The 24,581-nt window shown below is 43.0% G+C and overlaps 1 protein-coding gene across 2 annotated transcripts in view; it reads right to left on the bottom strand.

Annotated features, from left to right (window-relative positions):
• LOC126335051 (oligoribonuclease, mitochondrial) overlaps window positions 1-23,312 on the bottom strand; it is a 104,404-nt gene extending 81,092 nt beyond the window's left edge. Inside the window, exon 1 of one of the 2 annotated variants that reach the window (XM_049997927.1) lies at window positions 22,661-23,312. In XM_049997927.1, coding sequence (XP_049853884.1) covers window positions 22,661-22,736 — 76 coding nt within the window. In that variant the 5' untranslated portion in view covers window positions 22,737-23,312. Of the gene's footprint in view, window positions 1-22,064; window positions 22,167-22,660 lie in introns of those variants that run through there. The other variant, XM_049997928.1, reaches the window with a different exon arrangement.
• Between the last annotated feature and the right edge of the window lie 1,269 nt (window positions 23,313-24,581).

Below are 24,581 nucleotides of genomic sequence, written 5' to 3'. Positions count from 1 at the left end.
TCATGACACTTAAGCTGGAATGAGAGATTAACAGAAAGAGCAATATTTTTGTGAGGTACAGCACATGTAACACTACATCATTGGGTCTACAGATTATCTAAAAACTTCTATTTGTGTTCTGAGGAATTATGAGCTTAAAGTGGTAATACTGGGATGAAGAAAAGTAATTCTGCTGATTAACTGATAACTGTGATGCTAGACTCATGTGGACATTCTGACAGGTCAACTATTTGGAACATTTTGTGAGAATTTTATTTTCTGGTTGAATGAGAGTAGTGCTCAGAGTTGGGTAGACAAGTGGGGCTACGATTTGGTACAACTTCCATCCCCTTAATTTTGAGTTGAGTTGTAATTAAGTTACGTGATGGTGACTATCCTTTTTTCATAATGTAATGATTAGTAAATCTATGCTACTGCACATCTTGAGTTTTTGTGATTTTGCAAATGGGAAAGAAACAAAAATCTTTCAAGTTTAACCAGTTTCAGATAGTTATGACTTTGAGTCATGTTTTGTAGTGTAATTGTTGTAAAGTTATAAGAACCATGTATTTATTTATGATGTAATGACTACATCATTTGTCATTAATTTTAAATGTTAATTTTCTTTCTATTTTATTTTCTTAGACTTAGTTAGAAGAAAAAGTAAGTGTACTAAAATAGGGTATTTCGTCTAATTTTTTCATGTACTGTGGCGGAGGAGAACCACCTCCAAGGGAATTGATTGCAGTGCATTTCCTAGCTAACTTCCACTTGGACCTGTTGAAGGCATGGAGAGCTTGATGAGAAAGTGTGTTAAAGCCAATTGAAAAAGTGGAAGTGCTTGTGAAAATTACATTGAGCAAGTGAAATTTTTTTTTTGTCCACACATGAATTGCAATGCGCAGTGTAATTTAACTCTTTGCTGGCCATGAGGATTAATTTTTTGTTGAGCAAGACAAGACTTTTATCAAATTATATGTATCTTGTATGTATATAATCTTCGCTTACCCAAAAAGGACTTCACGTACGATGAAGATGCCTAAAATTTTATTAAAAGTGTATCTTGTACATGTTTTGTACAAATGTATGATACACTACTTAAATATTTTGTATGGAGATTTTTATATGGTAAGTTCATATTAGTTAAAATTTTAAAACACAGATGTAATAATCCTTTTTGTGTAGATGTTAAACCCTATTTCTGGCGTCACTTGTGTTTACTGAACTGCCCCTTTAGCTATTTGCAGTATCTATCTGGTCAATCCAACGAGGGGGTGATGTGACGAAGTGAGTTGGAATAATTTTACTTCCCCTTTTGTTTTGTCATCTGCCTCTTTAAATTTGTTTTTTCACTTTTTACAATTTACTATTAACATATGTGAGTATAATCTGCATTTTCATAAAAATGAAAGATTGGCCCTTAGTTTTAAAGAATATAACAACAGATCTAATTTTGTGCTTAGTTTTATGTATGTAATTGATTTTCTAATTTATTTTGACTATGCCTGGTTAGTATCTTTTGTTATAGGGTGACATCAGTAATTGTTTCATAACTTAAATTCTATTATTGACATATAAACAAAAATAAATGCGGTGCTAATTATAATCATTTGGAGCAACAACTAAGAGTAGTCTTAAAGAATTTATGTCGCTCTATTCGAAAACATGTTAGCAACGCCAGCACTTAATTCTAAAGTAATTAACAGTTTTGTCAAAAGTAATGTTTACATAACTATATATCTTAATTTCATCATTTAAACAAATAATTCAGCTTAACCCTTGTAATAGAAGAAATTGTTAAAAAATGCAACTTTTCGCTGTATGCAGTTAATTTAATGAGTTAAGTTTTAACTGTAATTTCTGTAAATTTAACTTTGTACAATGTGTAAGTGCAGTACCTATTATTGCGGGGATATATAAGGGCCGGTTTTTTTGTCACAAAAGTTAAGTCCATGGCCGAGTTTCAGACGAGGAAACTGTGTTGGTTAGAACGACAACAATGCATCAACTTAACAGTGTAATAAGTGTTACACAATTAGGACATGTGTTAAAACATTGTATTCTTCAGGAACTGTGAACATTGTGGTTAAGCTTTTGCTCCTCGTAGATGTTCAACAGGAAACTATTGTAGCAGTATGTGGATGTTTGCCTGCAAACTATTAATGAGGTTTACGGGAAGTTAGAATAATAGTGCACTGGCCATATATAAATGTGTATTATTGGGGGGTTGTGAAAAGTGAAAGTAAAAGACTGTGAAACGCAACTGTGCATCTGTTGACTACATTATTTATAGTAGTTAGTGTCGGAATCCACAACCCATTTTTCAGCCAGCGTAGCAATCTAGTACGTTGACACCAAGGACACCACACTAAGAAACAAAGTAGGTGAACCGGTACAGAGCCTAAAGAGGCTTCTCCAAGATATCTGGCTATCAACATGTCAGAACATTGTTGCTGCACGCAGCTGTAGAATAAATACTTTTTTGATATTAGCTGCACTGCCCCAGAAGATTATACCGCAGGACAGTACCAAGAGAAGTGACCCATATATCTGCAGATTAAGAAAGTGAGATATTTCAAAATGTCAAGCAGGCAGAACTGAGCTGTTCAGTTAACACATCCACACGCTAGTACTGCCTAACTTTATTTATCCATCTGGATTTATTTATCCATCTGGATGACTAAGAATTTCATACTTGGAGTTGCATCCAGTGTGTGCCCATATTTCTTATCCTTTAAGTCATTTTCATTTCCTTCAAAATCTCTTGGTCATGCAGTCACATGGATTGGTAATAGTAGAATGAATTTTGGACAGAATAATGTATCATCATCATCGTTATTTCAGCTAACATCCTCTGTCAAAGGGTTTGATCAAGAGGGTTTCAAGCACAACATTCACTGACAAAACCTAAGAACACACATGACTCTTGTTTGTTTGGAACTACACAATTAAAAATCTTAACGTACAAAGCTGTTCGCTGTGAACCAGCTTGAAGCCTGTTCATTCTCTTACCTGTATTTGAATATCTTATACTTTTATCAACATCTCATCTCAGTTTCTACACATTCTTCAATGCCTTTGGTAAGCCATTTATCTAGGTCAAACACAGCAGTGGACCAAGTACCAAACCTTGTAGGACACATATTTAATGTTTCTCTTCTCCATATTTAGTTTTATTCCTAAAGTATAACTTGTTAATGTGAACTTACATTCCCTGTTGTTAAGATGACAATGATGATGTTGTGTATACCCTTTATAGTAGCTCATCACATTATCCTACCTGTGCACGTCGCCTATCTCTGCGTAATTAGTGTGACGCGCAAAGGCTAGACAAAAATACAGAAACACCAAGTACAACAACACATTACCGCATCTAATATAGCGTAAGAAAACTGTTGGAATTCAAAATAGCTTCCAGGCATTTCAGAATGGATAAATACAGGTTCTGTTTGGCTTTGAAAGGAATATTATACCCTTCTTCCTGCAAAATAGTGGCAAGTTCAGGTAACGATGATGGAGGTGGATTGCTACCACACATCCTTCTCTCCGTGGTAGAATAAAGAGCTCAATTATATTGGCATCTGGTGACTGTGATAGCCAGGGGAGACGTGACAACTCATCCTCGTGCTCTCAAAACCAGTCCTGTATGATACAAGCTATGTCATCAGAAGCTCTGTCATCTTGGAACACAGCATCACCATTGGGCAACAAACAATGTACCATGGGGTAGACTTGATCAGCCAAAATGCTTATTTGATAGCAGTAATGTGACATGCAGAGTACCCAAGATGTCCATGGAACCCCCGGCACTTTTCATTCTTGGGACGTAAATTTTGCCAGAATTTGGAAACAGTGTAAAACAAGACAATGACCAAATGGCTTCTTTCCATTGCCATATGGTTCAGGTTTTATGGCTTTGGCACCAGGTTATCCTGTTACTGGCATTTGCATCAGTGATGAGTGGTTTTGGAATTCCAGCTTGTCCTACAATTCCCAACTTTCAGAGCTCCCTTCATGTTGTTTTGGTGCTGACAGGATCTGTGAGTGTGACAACCTGTTCTGCAGTGACTTTTGAGGGTATCTTCTTAATTTTCGTCACAGTCCTCTTCAATGACAGTCAACACACAGTTTCATTCATAGTGTGACTTGTCTGATGTTTTTCTGCTTTCTCTGTATGTGATATGAATTTTCTACACAGTCTCTCGACACATCAAATACTTGTTACTGAAGCACCCATTATATGAGAACCAATAATTTGCCCACATTGAAAGTCAATGAGCTCCGACATAACGCACTCACAGCTACAAACAACACTGTTCTCACCATGAGTGACACTTGAACACATTGAGGGAATTGCACAGGTGCAGTTTGTGGTAAAAAACAACAGGGCAACCTACAGGTTGGGTTGGTTGGGTGTGAAATTGAAGGGACCAGACTGCTAAGGTCATCGGTCCCTTGTCCCTTGGAGGAGCGCCACACACCGGTCGTCTCCTTCACCGCCCGAAGTTTGTTGGGCGTGGGCAGGGTGTGCCACTCGTCACCCCATGCACCAGGCACTTTCTGGCGCAAAAGCGACAGGAGATCACACTCCATAAGGCCGAGTTCCAGAGCCGGTGAACTCACTGCCTGTTTAGCCAGCATGTCAACCCGCTCATTGCCCAGGATGCCGACATGACCTGGGGTCCAAACAAAGACCACGGAGCGGCCACAACGGGCAAGAGCATGGAGCGACTCGTGGATGGCCATCACCAGACGGGAACGAGGAAAGCACTGGTCAAGAGCTCGTAAACCACTCAGGGAGTCACTACAGATGACAAAGGACTCACCTGAGCGGGAGCGGATATACTCTAGGGCGCGATAGATGGCAACCAACTCGGCAGTGTATACACTGTTCCCGGGTGCCAGCGACCGTTGCTCACAATGATCCTCTAGAGTAAGAGCGTAACCAGTGCGACCAGAGACCATCGAACCGTCGGTATAGGTCACGGCAGATCCGGGAAACTCGGCAAGGAGAGCAACAAAGCGGCGGCGGAGGGCCGGAGGAGGGACCGAGTCTTTCGGACCCTGTGCCAAATCCGGCCGAATGCATGGTCGGCGCACACACCAAGGGGGCAGACGGAGATTGGCCCGGAAAACAGTGGGAGAGGAAAAAACTCAATCCCACACAGTAGAGCCCGGATGCGAACCGCGATCGTACACCCTGACCGGGGCCGCCTGTCTGGAAGATGGACGATCGAGTGCGGGAACAGGAGACGGTAGTTGGGATGCCCAGGCAAGCTACAAACGTGGGCAGCATAAGCGGCCAGAAGTCGGTCGCGCCGGATCCGCAAGGGAGGAACACCAGCCTCCACAAGTAAGCTGTCAACAGGGCTTGTCCGAAATGCTCCTGTGGCGAGTCCGATCCCGCAGTGATGGATGGGATCCAGCAATTGCAATGCCGATGGCGATGCCGAACCATAAGCCACACACCCATAATCAAGGCGGGACTGGATCAGCGCTTGATACAGCCGGAGAAGGGTGGACCGATTGGCACCCCATCCGGTGTGGCTAAGGCAACGGAGAGCGTTTAAATGCCGCCAGCATGTTTGTTTAAGCTGCCTAATATGAGGTAGCCAAGACAACCGGGCATCAAATACCAGTCCCAAGAACCGATGCGTCTCTACCACATCAAGAGGTTCACCGTCAAGGTAAAGGCGTGGCTCAGGGTGAACCGTGCGACGCCGGCAGAAATGTATAACGCAGGTCTTAGCGGCCGAAAACTGGAAGTCGTGCACTACAGCCCACGACTGCGCCTTGCGGATAGCGCCCTGCAGCTGGCGCTCAGCAACTGCAATGCCAGCGGAGCTGTAGTAGAGGCAGAAGTCGTCTGCATACAACGAAGCTGCGACGGACGATCCCACCGCCTCAGCGAGCCCATTGATCGCAATTAAAAACAGGGAGACACTGAGGACAGACCCCTATGGGACCCCGTTCTCCTGGACCCGGGAGGAACTATGGGATGCAGCAACTTGCACGCGCAAGGAACGATACGACAGAAAATTCTGAATAAAAATCGGGAGCGGGCCCCTAAGACCCCACCCATGAAGTGTGGCCAGGATGTGATATCGCCAAGTCGTATCGTACGCCTTCCGCATGTCGAAGAAGACGGCAACCAGATGTTGGCAGCGTGCAAAGGCTGTACGGACGGCAGACTCTAGGGAGACCAGATTATCGACGGCAGAGCGGCCTTTACGGAACCCACCCTGAGACGGAGCCAGAAGGCCTCGAGACTCGAGGAGCCAACTCAACCTCCGGCTCACCATACGTTCTAGCAACTTGCAAAGAACGTTGGTGAGGCTTATGGGGCGGTAGCTGTCCACCTCCAGCGGGTTCTTGCCAGGTTTCAACACGGGGAGGACGATGCTTTCTCGCCATTGAGACGGGAACACACCCTCAACCCACATGCGGTTGAAAACATCTAGGAGGCGTCACTGGCAATTCACAGAGAGGTGTTTCAGCATCTGGCTGTGGATGCGGTCTGGCCCAGGAGCCGTATCAGGGCAAGCAGATAGTGCACTCTGGAATTCCCAGTCGCTGAAAGGAGCATTGTACGACTCCGCGTGGCGCGTGTGAAAGGAAAGCCTCCAACTTTCCAACCGCTCTTTCCGGGAGCGGAAGGCCAGTGGGTAATTCGTAGATGCGGAACACTGAGCAAAATGCGCTGCTGACCGGTCCGCAATTGTGTCGGAGTCAGGACACACCACTCCATTCAGCGAAAGCCCAGGGACAGAGACAGGTGGCCGATAGCCGTGGAGTCGCCTTATCTTTGCCCAAACCTGCGATGCAGAGGTACAGACGCCAATGGTGGAAACATACCGTTCCCAGCACTCCTGCTTCCGTTGGCGAATAAGGCGTCGGGCACGGGCACGGAGCTGTTTAAAAACGATGAGGTTCTCCAAGGACGGGTGCCACTTATGGCGTTGAAGAGCCTGCTGGCGATCTCTAATCGCCTCTGCGATCTCGGGCGCCCACCAAGGCACAGTCCTCCGCCGAGGGGACCCGGATGAACAGGGAATCGCAGATGCCGCCGCAGAAACGATGCCGGTGGTGACCGACTGAACCACCGCATCAATGGTGTCAGGGGAAGGAGGTGCGATAGTGGCGAGAGAGGAGAACAAACCCCAATCAGCCTTATTTAGAGCCCATCTGGAGGGGCGTTCAGAAGAGTGACGCTGTGGTAGTGACAGAAAGATGAGGAAATGGTCACTACCACATAAGTCGTCATGGACACTCCAGTGGATGGATGGTGAAAGTCCGGGGCTGCAGATAGAAAGGTCGATGGCCGAAAATGTGCCATGGACGACGCTGAAATGTGTCGGCTCTCCCGTGTTTAAGAGGCAGAGGTCAAGCTGCGAGAGAAGAGTCTCGACATCTCTACCCCGGCCAGTAATCGCGGTGCTACCCCACAGGGATTTATGGGCGTTAAAGTCGCCCAGTAACACAAAAGGAGGAGGCAGTTGTGCTATCAATGCAGCCAACACATGATGCGAGGCATCAACATCTGGCGGAAGATACAAACTGCAGACAGTAATAGGCTGACATCCTTACAGCGACAGCCTAATGTGTGTGAAGAGGTACACATTCGCTGTAGACAGATTTAAGGATGTAGACGCAGACTCCACCAGATACCCTCTCATAAGCTGCCCGGTTCTTGTAATAACCCCGATACCCACGTAGGGCAGGGGTCCGCATTGCCAGAAACCAAGTTTCCTGTAGGGCAATGCAGAGGAAAGGGTGACTGCTGATGAGTTGGCGAAGCTCAGAAAGGTGGTGGAAAAAATCGCTGCAGTTCCACTGGAGTATCGCTTTGTCCATGTCCGAAAAAGGCGTGAAGGGACCGAGGAGGCAGATCACGCCACTGGGTCACCTGCTGCCACCGATGGAGGACCAGTACAATCTGCTTCCATGGTGTCTGAGGGTCCGGCGAGATCCAGGTCCTCAGCGGACGCCCGGATCTCCACCTTATCCTCGGACGCAGGGCCTGTAGGGAGCAGTGGGGTGGATGCCACCGTGTGTGCCTTGGCCTTAGAGGTCTTCTTCTTCGTCTTGTCTCTCTGGTCCTTGGGTTTCATTGGCTGGGAGGGCTCCAGCGAGTGAGTCTCCGGGACGGAGGAGGAGCGGGAAGCCCTGCGACCAGCCGCTGGTCTGCTTTTCTTCCATTGGCTGACGTCACCCTTCCCAGAGGCGGAAACCTGGGAAGGAAGGGACCCAAGGGACCCTTTCCGTGCAATTCGAGCTGGGGAAGTTTGAGGCTTCCCCAGCTTAGAAGTGGGGACTGATGTCCCCGATGGTTGGGGGGTTGCTGCTCCTGAGGCAGGTAGTGCAGGCGCAGCAGGGAGTGAAGTGCCCCCCACCATCAAGGGGGCAGGTGTAGCATTCCGGCTCTGAGAGGTGGCAGTCTGAGGGAGAGCTAATGGGGCCATAACAGTAGTAGCCGCGGCGTAAGAGGCAGTCATTCGAACAGGATGGAGGCGTTCGAACTTCTGCCTGGCCTCAGTGTATGTCAGGCGGTCCAGGGTCTTATACTCCATGATTTTGCGCTCTTTCTGGAAGATCCTGCAGTCCGGCGAGCAAGTTGAGTGGTGCTCTCCGCAGTTTACACAGATGGGAGGCGGAGCACATGGAGTATTGGGATGTGATGGGCGTCCACAATCTCGACATGTGAGGCTGGAAGTACAGCAGGAAGTCATATGCCCGAACTTCCAGCACTTAAAGCACCGCATCGGGGGAGGGATATAGGGCTTGACGTCACAACGATAGACCATCACCTTGACCTTCTCAGGTAAAGTATCACCCTCGAAGGCCAAGATGAAGGCACTGGTGGCAACCTGCTTATCCCTTGGACCACGATGTACGCGCCGGACGAAGTGAACACCTCGCCGCTCTAAATTGGCGCGAAGCTCGACATCTGACTGCAATAGAAGGTCCCGATGGAATATTATGCCCTGGACCATATTAAGACTCTTATGGGGCGTGATTGTAACCGGAACATCCCCCAGCTTGTTACTATCGAGTAACCGGCGGGATTGGGCGGAAGACGCCGATTTGATCAAAACCGAGCCCGAGCGCATTTTGGACAAGCCCTCCACCTCCCCGAACTTGTCCTCTAAGTGCTCGACGAAGAACTGAGGCTTCATGGATGTAAAGGATTCACCATCAGCTCTCGTACACACCAGGTAGCGGGGCGAGTATGTTTCGCTGGCATCCTTAGTCTTTCGTTCCTCCCATGGTGTAGCCAGGGAGGGGAACGATTTGGGGTCATATGTAGTTGCGTTGTATTGAGCCCTGGAACGCTTAGAGACTGCTGGCGGCTGGCCGCCAGCAAGAGATGATGTACCACGCTTCATTGCGGGTCATCCGCCCTGATGCCACCTACTCCGACCAAGGGCCCTCCCCACGGGCGCCACCCAGCCTCAGCAACGACCACTTGGCAGGATGGCCATTGCCGGGAGTCCCAATGCCCCAAGGAGATAGGCATCTACTCCTTGGCATACGTGGGGAGTTAACGGCGCTGGCATCAGCAGAGCGATCCCTGTGTAGTCAGGGGGCTACAACCAACAGGGTACATGGCGGCCCCACCACAACGGACTGGCTACCGTGCTGGATTTCAGGTGATGTAGTCCAATATCGTCATTGGCGCATAAAGCGACACAGCATAGCAGACTGCAATAAACTGCACCCAAGAACAAATCCACGTCCAAGAGATGGTAGGTGAGCGGGACTGCTAAGCGATGACGACAAACCTGGCTAGAGATGGTAATGCATGATGGACACATCGCTCCTTGTAAGGCGCCCTTCCCCAATCGGCTCGCTCTTCGGAAAATTTAGAAGGATGGAGGTCAAACCCGTTAGGGGACCATCTCACAAGGCCAAAACGTTTGAGACTCCTTTTAGTCGCCTCTTACGACAGGCAGGAATACCGTGGGCCTATTCTTACCCCCGAACCCCAACCTACAGGCTGGGCTAGCATCTGCATTCATGTTCAAGCATGTGCTTCTTGCAGTGCTTCCATAATTTTGTCTATTCACTGCATATCTATTTGAACCTGTTTACTGCAGTCAAGCATGGGTCTTGCTGTACAATATTCACCCCCCCCCCCCCCCCCTTTCCCATTAGCAAGCTGCTTGATGCCCAGGACTTTTCTTGTCAACTGACCACTTTTTTTTATGTGTTGTGTAATAGTTTCCTTTTACATCCAATTTGACTCAGTACGTCATTAGTTAATTATTCATTCTAATTTTCAGCATTCTTCTATACCACCACATTTCAGGAGCTTCTGTTCTCTTCTTGTCATGTAGCAGTTGTTGAAGAGTAGCTGCAGAGCTTAGTGACTCCTTGGGTTGTTGATACATTACTTGTGATACATACAAGAACTGATTGAAGACTGGTAGGGACTGTGTCTGTTGTGTATGGATGCAGGGGGAACTGGCCGCTGTCCGTAAAGATCCATAAGCTGTTTTGGCCACAGTCCACAGGACTCAGGTTACTGCCATGGTGTTGGGGCACCTGAGACGAATGCTTTGGCACCTTTGGAACCTGTAGTGTCATCTTTAACCCCTGATGCTGATGCACCTTCCAATTCATTCTAATTTCTCTGAGTGCAATGTGACAGCGGGTACAGGCCACAAGGCTGTCCCTTTACACCTCAAAAACAGTTTTGAGGAATTGCCCACTGCTGAAAGTACACTGAGCCAGCACAGGATAGCTCACTTATTGCGACTGTAGTCAGCCTTCCTGAGAGGTATGGACAAGTGCAGAGGGTGGGATTGCTTATTCATTGTGAGATCCAATGTTAGGCAAGAAATTGAGCCCCTAAGTGAAATTTCGTGTGTGTGTGTGTGTGTGTGTGTGTGTGTGTGTGTGTGTGTGTGTGTGTGTGTGTGTGTGTGTGTGGAGGGGGAGCTGGAGTTTACGAGTACATCTACATCTACATGACTACTCTGCAATTCACATTTAAGTGCTTGGCAGAGGGTTCATCGAACCACAATCATACTATCTCTCTACTATTCCACTCCCGAACAGCGAGCGGGAAAAACGAACACCTAAACCTTTCTGTTCGAGCTCTGATTTCTCTTATTTTATTTTGATGATCATTCCTACCTATGTAGGTTGGGCTCAACAAAATATTTTCGCATTCGGAACAGAAAGTTGGTGACTGAAATTTCGTAAAAAGGTCTCGCCGCGACGAAAAACGTCTATGCTGTAATGACTTCCATCCCAACTCGTGTATCATATCTGCCACACTCTCTCCCCTATAACGCGATAATACAAAACGAGCTGCCCTTCTTTGCACCCTCTTGATGTCCTCCGTCAATCCCACCTGGTAAGGATCCCACACCGCGCAGCAATATTCTAACAGAGGACGAACGAGTGTAGTGTAAGCTGTCTCTTTAGTGGACTTGTTGCATCTTCTAAGTGTCCTGCCAATGAAACGCAACCTTTGGCTCGCCTTCCCGACAATATTATCTATGTGGTCCTTCCAACTGAAGTTGTTTGTAATTTTAACACCCAGGTACTTAGTTGAATTGACAGCCTTGAGAATTGTACTATTTATCGAGTAATCGAATTCCAACGGATTTCTTTTGGAACTCATGTGGATCATCTCACACTTTTTGTTATTTAGCGTCAACTGCCACCTGACACACCATACAGCAATCTTTTCTAAATCGCTTTGCAGCTGATACTGGTCTTCGGATGACCTTACTAGACGGTAAATTACAGCATCATCTGCGAACAACCTAAGAGAACTGCTCAGATTGTCACCCAGGTCATTTATATAGATCAGGAACAGTAGAGGTCCCAGGACGCTTCCCTGGGGAACACCTGATATCACTTCAGTTTTACTCGATGATTTGCCGTCTATTACTACGAACTGCGACCTTCCTGACAGGAAATCACGAATCCAGTCGCACAACTGAGACGATACCCCATAGCTCCGCAGCTTGATTAGAAGTCGCTTGTGAGGAACGGTGTCAAAAGCTTTCCGGAAATCTAGAAATACGGAATCAACTTGAGATCCCCTGTCGATAGCGGCCATTACTTCGTGCGAATAAAGAGCTAGCTGCGTTGCACAAGAGCGATGTTTTCTGAAGCCATGCTGATTACGTGTCAATAGATCGTTCCCTTCGAGGTGATTCATAATGTTTGAATACAGTATATGCTCCAAAACCCTACTGCAAACCGACGTCAATGATATAGGTCTGTAGTTCGATGGATTACTCCTACTACCCTTCTTGAACACTGGTGCGACCTGCGCAATTTTCCAATCTGTAGGTACAGATCTATCGGTGAGCGAGCGGTTGTATATGAGTGCTAAGTAGGGAGCTATAGTATCAGCGTAATCTGAAAGGAACCTAATCGGTATACAATCTGGACCTGAAGACTTGCCCGTATCAAGCGATTTGAGTTGCTTCGCAACCCCTAAGGTATCTACTTCTAAGAAACTCATGCTAGTAGATGTTCGTGTTTCAAATTCTGGAGTACTCAACAGTGAGGTTATTAGGCACCCATGCACTTATTTTAAAGAATGAGGATGATATGTCTAAACTTGCTGTCATACAGTGAGAAGGAGAAGGGCTGAATGGTCCTGTACCTGGGATTAAAATATAAGTAAAACGACAGAGAATATAAAAGATAGGCACCACAGGGAAAGTTGATCACTTATAAAAACATTGGTGAGCCAGTCACCCTATTAGCACATTAAGTGCATCACCCTAAAGCCTTAAACATGTTGGACAAATCATTAAACTTCATAACTCAAACCACATTCATTTAATAGTCACTTAAAATAGAGGGCCGATGTGTTGCCAAATCTGCTGCTGCCCTCTGGTCTGAAAACAAAACACAGTCTAATAAAATGCGGTGCACAGTGATCTGTTCATCACAAGCACCAAACTTTGGAGGGTGCTTTCCCTGGGGTAAGAAGCCATGCATCGTAGGGCTGTGGTCTATGGAAAGACGAACAAGAAGGACCTCATTTTGTCTGCCTTGTCAGACGGAAATATGCCACGGTCACATTGTGGGCTTTACTATATTGAGCTTATTGCCTGCCACTCCCTATTGACACATGACTCTGTACCTCAACAGTAAGACAATAGCACGCACATGAGTGGCACACTGAACAAACTCCTTTGCTGCTACATCTGTCGTTTTATTCCCTGCAGTATTCATGTGCCCTGGCGCCCAGCAGAAAGACACCTTTCCCAGCCTTTGTGAAGAAGGTCAGTTCAAATTTTCTCTTAGCTTCGGTGTAGATCAGTCTGTCCAGGGTCCTGTACTCCATGATTTTCCTTTCTTTCTGGAGAATCCTGCAGTCAGGCGAGCAAGGTGAGTGGTGCTCTGCGCAGTTGACACAGATGGGAGGTGGGATACATGGAGTATTGGGGTGTGATGGGCGTCCGTAATCTTGGCATGTGACGCTGGAAGAAAGCACATAAAGCACTGCATCAGGAGAGGGATATAGGGCTTTACATCACACCAGTAGACCATCACCTTGACCTCCTTGGGCAATGTATCACCCTTGAAGGCCAAGATGAAGGCACTGGTGGCAACCTGATTATCCTTTGGACCCCGGTGGACACGTCGAACAAAATGTACACCTCGCCGCTCTAAATTGGCGTGCAGCTCATCGCCGGACTGCAAAAGAAGGTCTCTGTGAAATATGATACCCTGCACCATATTTAAGCTCTTATGGGGCGTGATGGTTACAGAAACATCCCCCAGCTTGTCACAAATGAGTAACTCCCATGACTGGGCAGAGGATGCTGTTTTGATCAAGACCCAGATCTCATTTAGGACTAGCCCTCCACCTCCCCGAAATTGTCCTCTAAATGCTCAACAAAAAACTGAGGCTTCATCTTCGTTAAAGATTCCCCATTAATTTCTAACATAGAAGGTACCAGGGTGAATAAGATCCGATGCTGTCCTTAGCGTGATGTTCCTCCCATGGCGTGGCGAGTGAGGGGAACGATTTGGGGTTGTACTTCTGTGCGCTCGTGATCACTTAGAGACTGCTGGTGTTTCACCACCAGCAACAGATGATGGACTACGCTTCATCGCGTGTCATCTGCCCTGATGCCACCCAATCCGACCAGGGACCCACCTCACAGGCACCACCCAGCCGCAGCAAAGGCCACCTGGCAGGAGGGCGATTGCCGGGAGTCCTGATGCCTCAGGGGGATGGGCATCTATCCCTTGGCATACATGGGGAGTTAACGGCACAGGCATCAGCAGAGCAATCCCTGTGTGGTCAGGGGGCTACAACCAACAGGGTACATGGTGGCTCCACCACAACGGACTGGCTACTGTGCTGGATATCAGGTGCAAAGAAGTCCATGGTCATTGTCAACGATAAAGGCCGAAATGTGTGAAACTCCTTTTAGTCGCCTCGTACGACAGGCAGGAATACCTCGGGCCTATTCTAACCCCTGGACCCGCAGGGGGATAACCAACGGATTCCCCCTGTTTAGACTTATCTGTAAATACAGCTACATAGTTGTGGTGCTCATTTAAAATGTCATAAAATATAATATTAAAAGCAGAAGCAGGAGTGCAATCTATCCTGTACTCCACTAAACCTAATATTACTTGGTGCCTCTGGAGTAACCAGGGTGGCAGTCAGTTAAAGCCATGGATTTGAGCTTTTATGTGCCTTACGCCAAGGGGCTCCAAAAGACACTTCGTGCAGATCCCAAATGGCCTCCTTGCCATGGACAATTGGTAAAGAGGCATTCTATAAATAGACGAGCAACAGTATGGTATGGTATGGTGGAGAACTGGGGATGTATACGCCTTACACATCATGAGGAGTTGCTGTCAGATATTAAGTGATGGTTAACCAGCGTCAGCACAGAGGCTGTGTAAGGGGGCGGGTCCTTAAGTGCTTGTGGCCAGCCTGATCCCTTCATAGTGTAATGCACCTCTTACCTTCAGGCAAGAAACTCTCACAAGGTTCACATAAAGGCACAGTGAAAAACAACGTTAATATATTGGATGAGAATATCAGGGGATTAAAAAAAAAAAAAGTAGATGAGCTTCTTGTCTGTTTAGAAGACTTAGAAACTGAGGGTGGAAGAGATGTGCTATACCTGTCTAAACACCATGTAGTCACAGGTATAGAAATGATAAATATAGTTGGATATAAGCTTTCAGCACATGTAAGTAGAGACATTATGGAGAGAAGAGTAGTTCCCATACATGTTAAAATCTGTCATAGTGTGAAAAATTTGGAAAATCAAAAATTTTGCATATGGCAATATATAGAAGAATGTGAATGTGAGCTTAAACTAATTAATGGCACTTTTATGATTGTAACCATGTATAGGTCCCCATCTGGAAATTTCAACTATTCTTCGTTGTGCTATCTGTCAGACAGAGGAAAGCAAATTATTATTTGTGGGGATTTCAATGAAGATTTTCTGAAAGAGTCCGACAGAAAGCTTGAACTTGGAAGTATTACTTTATTCTTTCAATCTGACATTATTTATTGATTTTCCTACTCAGGTGGTACAGGAAAGCAGCACACTGATAACGTTTTTTCATAGACCACGATAAATTTAATCAAATAAAAACTTTTCCTGTTAAGAATGGTCTGCCTGATCGTGATGCACAGTTAGTTACAGTATATGATATACCTCCCTACAGTAATGGAAAACAGTCCTCCAAAATAGTGTGTACAATTAATGATTTAACTATTCAAAATTTTAGGGAAAGCTTGCAACAGTTAGACTGAATGAGGTGTACAGTGAACATAACACTAATTTAAAATTTAATCTATTTTATGATACCTTTGTGAGTATATTTGAAAACAATTTCCCTAAGAAAACAGTGAAACATAATTGTAAGAAACCATGTAAAAAGCCATGGCTTACAAAATGGATAAAAATATCTTGTAAATGGAGAAGGGAACTATCTATTAGCTAGAAGGATTAATGATCCTCAAACAGTGAAACATTATAAGAACTACTCCACTGTATTAAGAAAAGTTATTAAAAAGTCCAAAAGTATGTGCATTATGTCTGACATCAGCACATCTAATAAGATTAAAACAATTTGAAATACTGTTAAAAGGGAAACAGGACTACAGAGAGCACAGGAAGACTGTATTTCTATCAAACACAATGGAAAGTTTGTTAACTAGAAGTCAGAAGTAGAAAACATTTTTAATAACCATTATTTAAGTGTTGTAGAGAAAATAGGCTCCAGCTGTTCATGAGAAAATGCAAGGCAGCATATGGAAGAGGCAGCACCTGTGCAATTTGATAAAATTGAAATTAAAACCACCTCTTCTTCTGAAATTAGGAAAATAATAAATTCGCTCAAAAGTAAAAGCTCGCATGGAATTGACGGCATTTCAAACGGATTACTAAAAGCTTGTTCCCAACAAATAAGTAAGATTCTCAGCCACATATGTAGTAGCTCACTGAAATAGGGCATTTTTCCAGATAAAGACTGAAATACGCTATTATTAAACCATTGCATAAAAAAGGGGATATATCTGATGCTAACAACTACCACCCAATCTCACTTCTGACAGCTTTATCCAAAGTTCTTGAAAAAGTAATGTATTCAAGAGTAGCATGACATATTTGTAAAAATGAAGTACTAACAAAATGTCAATTTCATTTTCAGAAAGGCTTTTCAAAAGAAAATGCTATATATATATGCTTTCACTGATCAAATATTAGACGCATTGAATAACTGAACGTCACCCATTGGGATATTTTGTTATCTCCCAAAGGCTTTTGATTGTGTGAATCATGAATTTCTTCTAGATAAGCTTTAGTATAGTTGTGTGAGTGGGACATTGCATAAATGGTTTAATTCATACTTAACTGGAAGAATGCAGGTTGAAATTAACAGTACAGATGGTCTGCAAAAACCAGCAGAGTCCTCTAACTGGGGAGGTATCAAGAATGGTGGCCCACAGGGTTCAGTCTTGGGTTCCTTATTGTTCTTAATATATATTAATGACTAGCCACTCTACATTCACGAAGAGGCATAGCGAGCTCTTTTTGCTGATGATACAGGTATAGTAATCAAACGCAACAAGCAAAAATCAGCTGAGGAAATTGCAAATAATGTCTTTCAGACAATTATTAAGTGGTTCTCTGCAAATGGACTCTCACTAAGTTTTGAGAAAAAACAGTTTATACTATTCCGTACAGTATATGGCATAACACCATTGATAAGTATAGTCTATGAACAGAAGTTTGTTGCTAAGGCAGAATACTCAAAATTTATGGGTGTGTGCACTGATGAGAAATTGAATTGGAAGAAACACAATGATGATTTGCTGAAACGGTTAGGTTCAGCAACTTACGCTATATGGATTATTGCAATTTTTGGTGATAAACATATCAGTAAATTGGCCTACTATGCCTATTTTCATTCACTGCTTTCATATGGCACCATATTTTGGGGTAATTCATCATTAACAGAGAAAATATTCATTGCACAAAAGTGTGTGGTCAGAATAATAGCTGGAGCCCACCCAAGATCACCTTGCAGACATTTATTTAAGGAAGATGGAATATTCACTGTACCTTCGCAATACATATATTCACTTACGGAATTTTTTCATTAATGACCCATCCCAATTCAAAACTAACAGCGAAGTGCATAGCTACAATGCTATAAGAAAGAATGATTTTCACTATTCCGGATTAAATTTCACTTTGGCACAAAAGGGGTAAACTACGCTGCCACAAAAATCTTTGGTCATTTGCAAAATAATATTAAAAATCTGACAGATACCCAACCAACATTTAAAAACAAATTAAAAGAATTTCTGAATGACAACTCCCTCTACTCAATAGATGAATTCTTAGATACGAAGTAGTAACTGTAAAAAAGTAAAAAAGAAAATAAATAAAAAAATGATTAATTGTTTTGTGTAAAGAAAACTTATGTTAAAGTGTCACGTTCCACATCATTACGAAATAATGTATTCATGATCTATGGAACAAGGATTAATGTATGTACTTTTGCGTGCATGTATTTGGATTTTTTGGAGAAGCATTTTCATCTTTATCCTGAAAAAATCAAGTGTATCCAAATCCCTGTTAAAAATTAGATTAATATATCTGACTACAAAACAGGTTTGTAGTTCAAAATAACTAAAGTAAAAGAATACTACAAAGTTTACACAAAAACTTATTCTTTGTCAACCATTTACATGAAATCCTAAAACAGAAAGGAAATTATGGCAACAGTAATAAACTAAAAACTTAACAATTCATTTATAGTTTCTATTAAAAATGAAAAGTAGCTGATTCGCTGCCTGTGTCTACATAATGTGCTTTTTTCTGCATGTAGACTCTGTAAACAGACAGCTCAACACAAAAAATAAGAGCTCTCCAATCTCAGCTTTCATCTTTTAGCACTGGCTATTCATAACGCTCAAACCAGGTACAATCTTCAACCACAACACCACTTTTGAGCAGAGTTTCAAAAAATTAGAATCAGTAGGAAATTTTTTTGTAGTATTCAACCCCACATTACTTTTGCAGCAAAACAGACTAAGATTTCTTTCATTAATCCATTTTATTTTTTATTTTGACTCTGTTTGTCTTTAAACATATAATGCAAAAGTATGACGGAATATTAGAATTTCTCACTCTTTGTTCGATGTCAACACTTATTACTGGAAATAACAGCAATAAAAAACAGAATATCACTTATTTCAGGAACCAGTTATTTTCAGCAGTTTTAACGTTCAGGTTAAACTGGACATGAAATAAGCTGATGCATCTGGAAAATGGTTATTTCAACAATAACTGCCATCCCTAGTCCCCAGCTCAGGTACCCCAGGGTAGCCCGTACCCAGCTAATGAATGCTGAGCCATTAAGAGTCAAGAAACAGTGGGCAGGGTGAGAAAGAAGATAAGTGTCCTCTTTGTTTGCTTTCCAGGGGCCTTGTCCAAGGTCTGGAGGAGGGTCTGCACCAACCTGCAAATTGAGGCTGATGTAGGGCACGAACGATGCTTGCCGCATGGGTTCAGAGGCCATCCTCATTTCCTACAAGTGACTGGCTGCTTTGGTAAAGACTGTTAGCCTTGTCTGCAGTGGGAACAGAGCTATCGTTTAGCAGCATCATTCTCAGAATCAATCTCGGTTCTCTGGTTGGAGCTGAGTGGAATGCTTAAGCTAGAGGCTCAGCGATTTTGTGATGATCTTTTACATGGATTTCCTGACCTCAGCTATTGGGCAGAAAATGGTTGGATCCCCCATGTAAGTCAGGTGTGTCCCACACCAATGAAGTGGCTACTAGGGTAGTGGAGTATGTGTGGTGTGCAGAAGTGGGGTTTTTTGAGACAGAGAAATACCTCCACAGGCCCGATAAGGTGCATTCCAATTCCAGGCAAGGTAGCATTTGTCATAATAGTTCAGAGAAAGAAAATGTTAATATAGTGGTAGTTTGCTGCAGGAGTGTCAGTGGAATGGCCCCAGAACTAGTCTGCTTATAAATGGTAACAATTCCCAAACAGTACTAGGAACATAAAGCTGTCTGAACCAGATATTAATAGCAATGAAATTCTAAAATCCAACTGGAATGTATATCACAAAGATAGATCGAACACTGGTGGTGGAAGCATGTTTCTAGCCACAAAAAATTCAATAATACCTAGTGAGCTTGTTATAGCTTCTGAATGCAAAAAAGGGAAAAATGTTGCTTGGAATGACTAGTGTGGCACTCACTGATATGTGTCAAAGATACCACACAAGGCAATGCACCACACTTGCCAATGAAGAACTGTTCAGGAAGGTAGTTGAGGTATTATTGCATGGTGGTATGTTTACAACAGATGAAGTTGATTCCAAGATATATCTACATCATCTCTCACTGGCAAACGATACATGAACTTCTTTTCTATCACATGCATCCACTTGTTCACCTACAGTACGCTGCAGGTGATTTGTACTTTCAGCAAGACAATGGACCATTCTTGAGGAACTGTCCACACTCATGAGAGTGGTGTATGACCCCCATGACTCTAGACATTAATACTGTGGAGCCCAGCTGAGATGCCATTGTCCACTATGCTGTAAATCTTGTGAAAGCTGTACAGAACAAGTACTACTGTGCAAATCTAGTTCACAGAGCTCCTGCACCATATCTGCAAATCCTCCTAATATACCAGTCCCTTTAACTACCCATCTGCTTAGAAGTACCACCCCATTCCTTGATTGGAACAACTTAACCATATCCTCCACCAGGCATTCAACTGCCGTTCAACGTGCCCTGAAATGGGCGATATCCTTCCTTCGTCACTCAAAGTGGTTTTCCGTTGCCCACCCAACCTACAAAACATCCTGGTATCTCCTTATGGCACATCTATTCCATACACCTTACTATACATTGCAAATCTGTATGAAAGGCTCAGGTGAAAGACCTGTCTGAAACACACCCAACCAGCCCATCCTATTGCAGTCTCCTCAGGGGTAGTACACAGCAACAAGGTAGAGCCACCTGTGAAAACAGCCTTGACATACACAAAACTTTGCTTCAATTTCTGAACAGCCTTTTACATCTGCTTGATGACCAACCAGATGAACATTGTCCAAAAACTTATGCAGTAATTTCAATATTTCTTATGTGCTAGTCTACCACTCGATGCCTCCACCATATAGTGAGCATTATCTTGACACTCTCCAGCATTTTTATTCCATCCATGACTTTACAGTGCCGTATTAATGTTACACCTTCAAGTATTATCACAGATTCTCTCAAGTTTTTAAAGGTAATGAGATAAAGTTTTTGCTAAGTTATGGATTCTACTGTATCTAAATAATGTTTATTTATTTGTCCTCTGACTGTTTAAGGCACAGTGCAAGCCTCACTGATAACTTGTTTTTCAATCTACCTCCCTTTAGTGATTTATATCTTAAAAGGATAACATAAGGTAAATCTAAACAGTCAGATATTAACAGTAACATCTGCTTATCAGCTGTCAAAATGGTTAGTGATAGGTAATATGGGAGAGTACAATAGTATGAGATTCATACAGCAGATTGTATGGATGATAAATTAGTTTACAAATGACATGTTCTACATCACAGAGTAGCTGGAGTCTTGGTGACCTTCCCTTCCTTTTTAACCTCCCCAACCTATCCTTTCCGCCCACCCTGAGCAGGAACCAACAGTTCCAAAGTTGAGGGATGGTGTCACCATTTACATACTCTTTGATATGTGTGTATTGACAGCACCAAACATTTTGTTTGCAAATCTGCAAATTAGCCTGCAAATCTGTCTAATAAGTCTATAGTTTTCTTAATGAATTTGCCTTTGATAAAATGTAGTAATAAATGCAATATTCAAATTACTAAAGTACAGCCTTCTTCATCAAGTAAACTAAAAGAATACAATTATTGCATGATGTGAAGTGCAATGCACTGCAAGGTTATGTGCAGTGAACTGTAAAATTATGACTGATTGGAAAGTTACTGTGTGGTTCACGAAGTGCTTGCACAAGAGCAAATGGTCGCAAATGTAGACCAGAAGAAAATGCTCACTGCAATCAGGTGAAAGATGTCTGGTTTAAAGAACAATAAAAATTCAGCTGTCTATTCAATATTAAAGGAACAGCTAAGCCTACATCTCAAGGGAAGTTGTACACCAACATAAAACTAAGCAAATGAAACAGATAGATATGCCCACAGTCTCATTTAATGACTTTCTAACAAAAAATGAAAAATGAGTGAAAGAAAATGCTTTCTACAATATTTTAGAATTTTAAAACTGTTCTAAAGATGACCTGAGATAGAAATAATTTTCTAACTGTAAACTATGTCGTATTTGCCTTAGTATGTCAATTTATTTTATACTTCTGTATATTATCTTTTATGTACTGTAAAATTATATATATTTTATGTGCCTTATATTATTATTAGTATGTGTACTGTAACAATGCCAACAAAACATATTTGTAAAATATATGTAATTTCCCTATGAAGACATCCACTGCATAAAAATGCTCAAAGCTGGATCAAAATAAATAAACTGGTTGGCGGCTGCTGCCGCTCAAGAAACTAAACGGGTTACTTACAAACTCAGAGGAAATACGGAATGTTACAATTTGTAGTCTTAAGGTAAAGCCCAGACACCTACAACGTAAGCGGTGTTTCAATATGCATATATTGCTCTCATGACGTGCTTCGGATATGTGTGTGTTGTTTTCAAGACAGATTAGATTAGTTCTTGTTCCATAGATCATGAATACGACACTTCGTAATGATGAGGAACGTGTCTGTTTAATAAAAGGTGTCCATACAAGATATTACATTAGACAAGACATTACATGACACTCAATTTTTTTTTAACGAAGGTTAGAGAGTGTAACAGCTTCTCGACAGTTTCAAAAATGGTTTGATTAGATTAGATTAATATTTGTTTCACACACCATGAATACGACTGTTAACGAAATTTGCTTTAAACTGTATAATTCAACGTTCTCTTTTTTTCTTTTAATATTTGTGTGATTACTGATGTATATAAAAATCATCTAGTGAGTGGAAAAAGTTGTCATTCAGAAATTACTGTAATTAGTTTTCAAATGCACGTTAAAGAGGGAGGCAATTGGAAGAGACTGTTTTAACACATTCTGCCAGTTCAGAAGTCGTATATAACATACAGGTTTCTTACTTAGTTTTATTCTGGAGCGGCCAAGGTGCTGAAGAACTGGTTGAAATGCGGCATTATACAGACGTCTGCAATACATCTAACGCAATTCTTGCTGAAAACGTCCGATATATGAATCTTCCTGCTAAACTACAGCACTTCTCCAACATTCCAACATTATAATCAAAACACACCTACTCTACGACACACCCTCTGCCCTCATTATTTTGGTCAACATTTACGGGCTCGCAAAATCTTTGAATTCGCGCGAACTGTGAACCCAAAAGCAAGTGCATGACAGCGAACACCTCGGTAATCCTCCGTATACTCAGAAATGTGTGGCTTCTTCTGTACAGTGTGTGTCCACTAGCAAATAAACATCTGCAAGCGCCTTTCACGTAAAAACACCCACAGTTTCGTCAACTTGCAGAACTTAGATTCCATAGGTAGCTTTTGCAAGTTGTAGTGGACACAGTTTCTTGTATCTTGCTCAAGTAATTGCCAGTTACAAGAAGTTTTTATAAACTGGCAGAAGTTTTGTGTGTTCAATACTCGTGCTAAACGTCAGTGTCGAAAGGGAGAATGACGAAAAGACAGATGCGCCGAATCAAATATAGGATTGGAACCCCTAAACATGTATCAATTGATCACCGCAGCCAAACAACTGCGAAATGAATTTACCGATTACTTTTATGTTGGTAATTGTTACTTCAGAAACATCTAATCACAAATGAAAAATTTTTTCTTCCCATCAGCGTTCTGCCTTCATTATTTGAAAGGCATCTTCATAGGCTAATTTTGTAGATGCTGATTTATATTTCTTCTTTTTCCTGTTCTACGGCTGTTCTGCTTTTTGTCATACGAAATTTCGTTTTCACAGCACTGTGTAATAAGCATAATTTTGTCTTTGCCGTTCGTCCAGGAGCGGCACACAGGAAGCTGTTGTACATTTCTGCATTTTTATCTTAAGACCTGTCCACACGCACGATCTGCATGCGAAAATGTCTACGCACATCACATCTACATCTACATCTACATGACTACTCTGCAATTCACATTTAAGTGCTTGGCAGAGGGTTCATCGAACCACAATCATACTATCTCTCTACTATTCCACTCCCGAACAGCGAGCGGGAAAAACGAACACCTAAACCTTTCTGTTCGAGCTCTGATTTCTCTTATTTTATTTTGATGATCATTCCTACCTATGTAGGTTGGGCTCAACAAAATATTTTCGCATTCGGAACAGAAAGTTGGTGACTGAAATTTCGTAAAAAGGTCTCGCCGCGACGAAAAACGTCTATGCTGTAATGACTTCCATCCCAACTCGTGTATCATATCTGCCACACTCTCTCCCCTATAACGCGATAATACAAAACGAGCTGCCCTTCTTTGCACCCTCTCGATGTCCTCCGTCAATCCCACCTGGTAAGGATCCCACACCGCGCAGCAATATTCTAACAGAGGACGAACGAGTGTAGTGTAAGCTGTCTCTTTAGTGGACTTGTTGCATCTTCTAAGTGTCCTGCCAATGAAACGCAACCTTTGGCTCGCCTTCCCGACAATATTATCTATGTGGTCCTTCCAACTGAAGTTGTTTGTAATTTTAACACCCAGGTACTTAGTTGAATTGACAGCCTTGAGAATTGTACTATTTATCGAGTAATCGAATTCCAACGGATTTCTTTTGGAACTCATGTGGATCATCTCACACTTTTCGTTATTTAGCGTCAACTGCCACCTGACACACCATACAGCAATCTTTTCTAAATCGCTTTGCAGCTGATACTGGTCTTCGGATGACCTTACTAGACGGTAAATTACAGCATCATCTGCGAACAACCTAAGAGAACTGCTCAGATTGTCACCCAGGTCATTTATATAGATCAGGAACAGTAGAGGTCCCAAGACGCTTCCCTGGGGAACACCTGATATCACTTCAGTT

This window comes from Schistocerca gregaria, chromosome 2, assembly GCF_023897955.1.
Source record: "Schistocerca gregaria isolate iqSchGreg1 chromosome 2, iqSchGreg1.2, whole genome shotgun sequence".
Taxonomy (NCBI): Eukaryota; Metazoa; Arthropoda; class Insecta; order Orthoptera; family Acrididae; genus Schistocerca; species Schistocerca gregaria.
The sequence above is the reverse complement of the archived record's forward strand: the minus strand, read 5'-3'. Positions and strand labels throughout refer to the sequence as shown.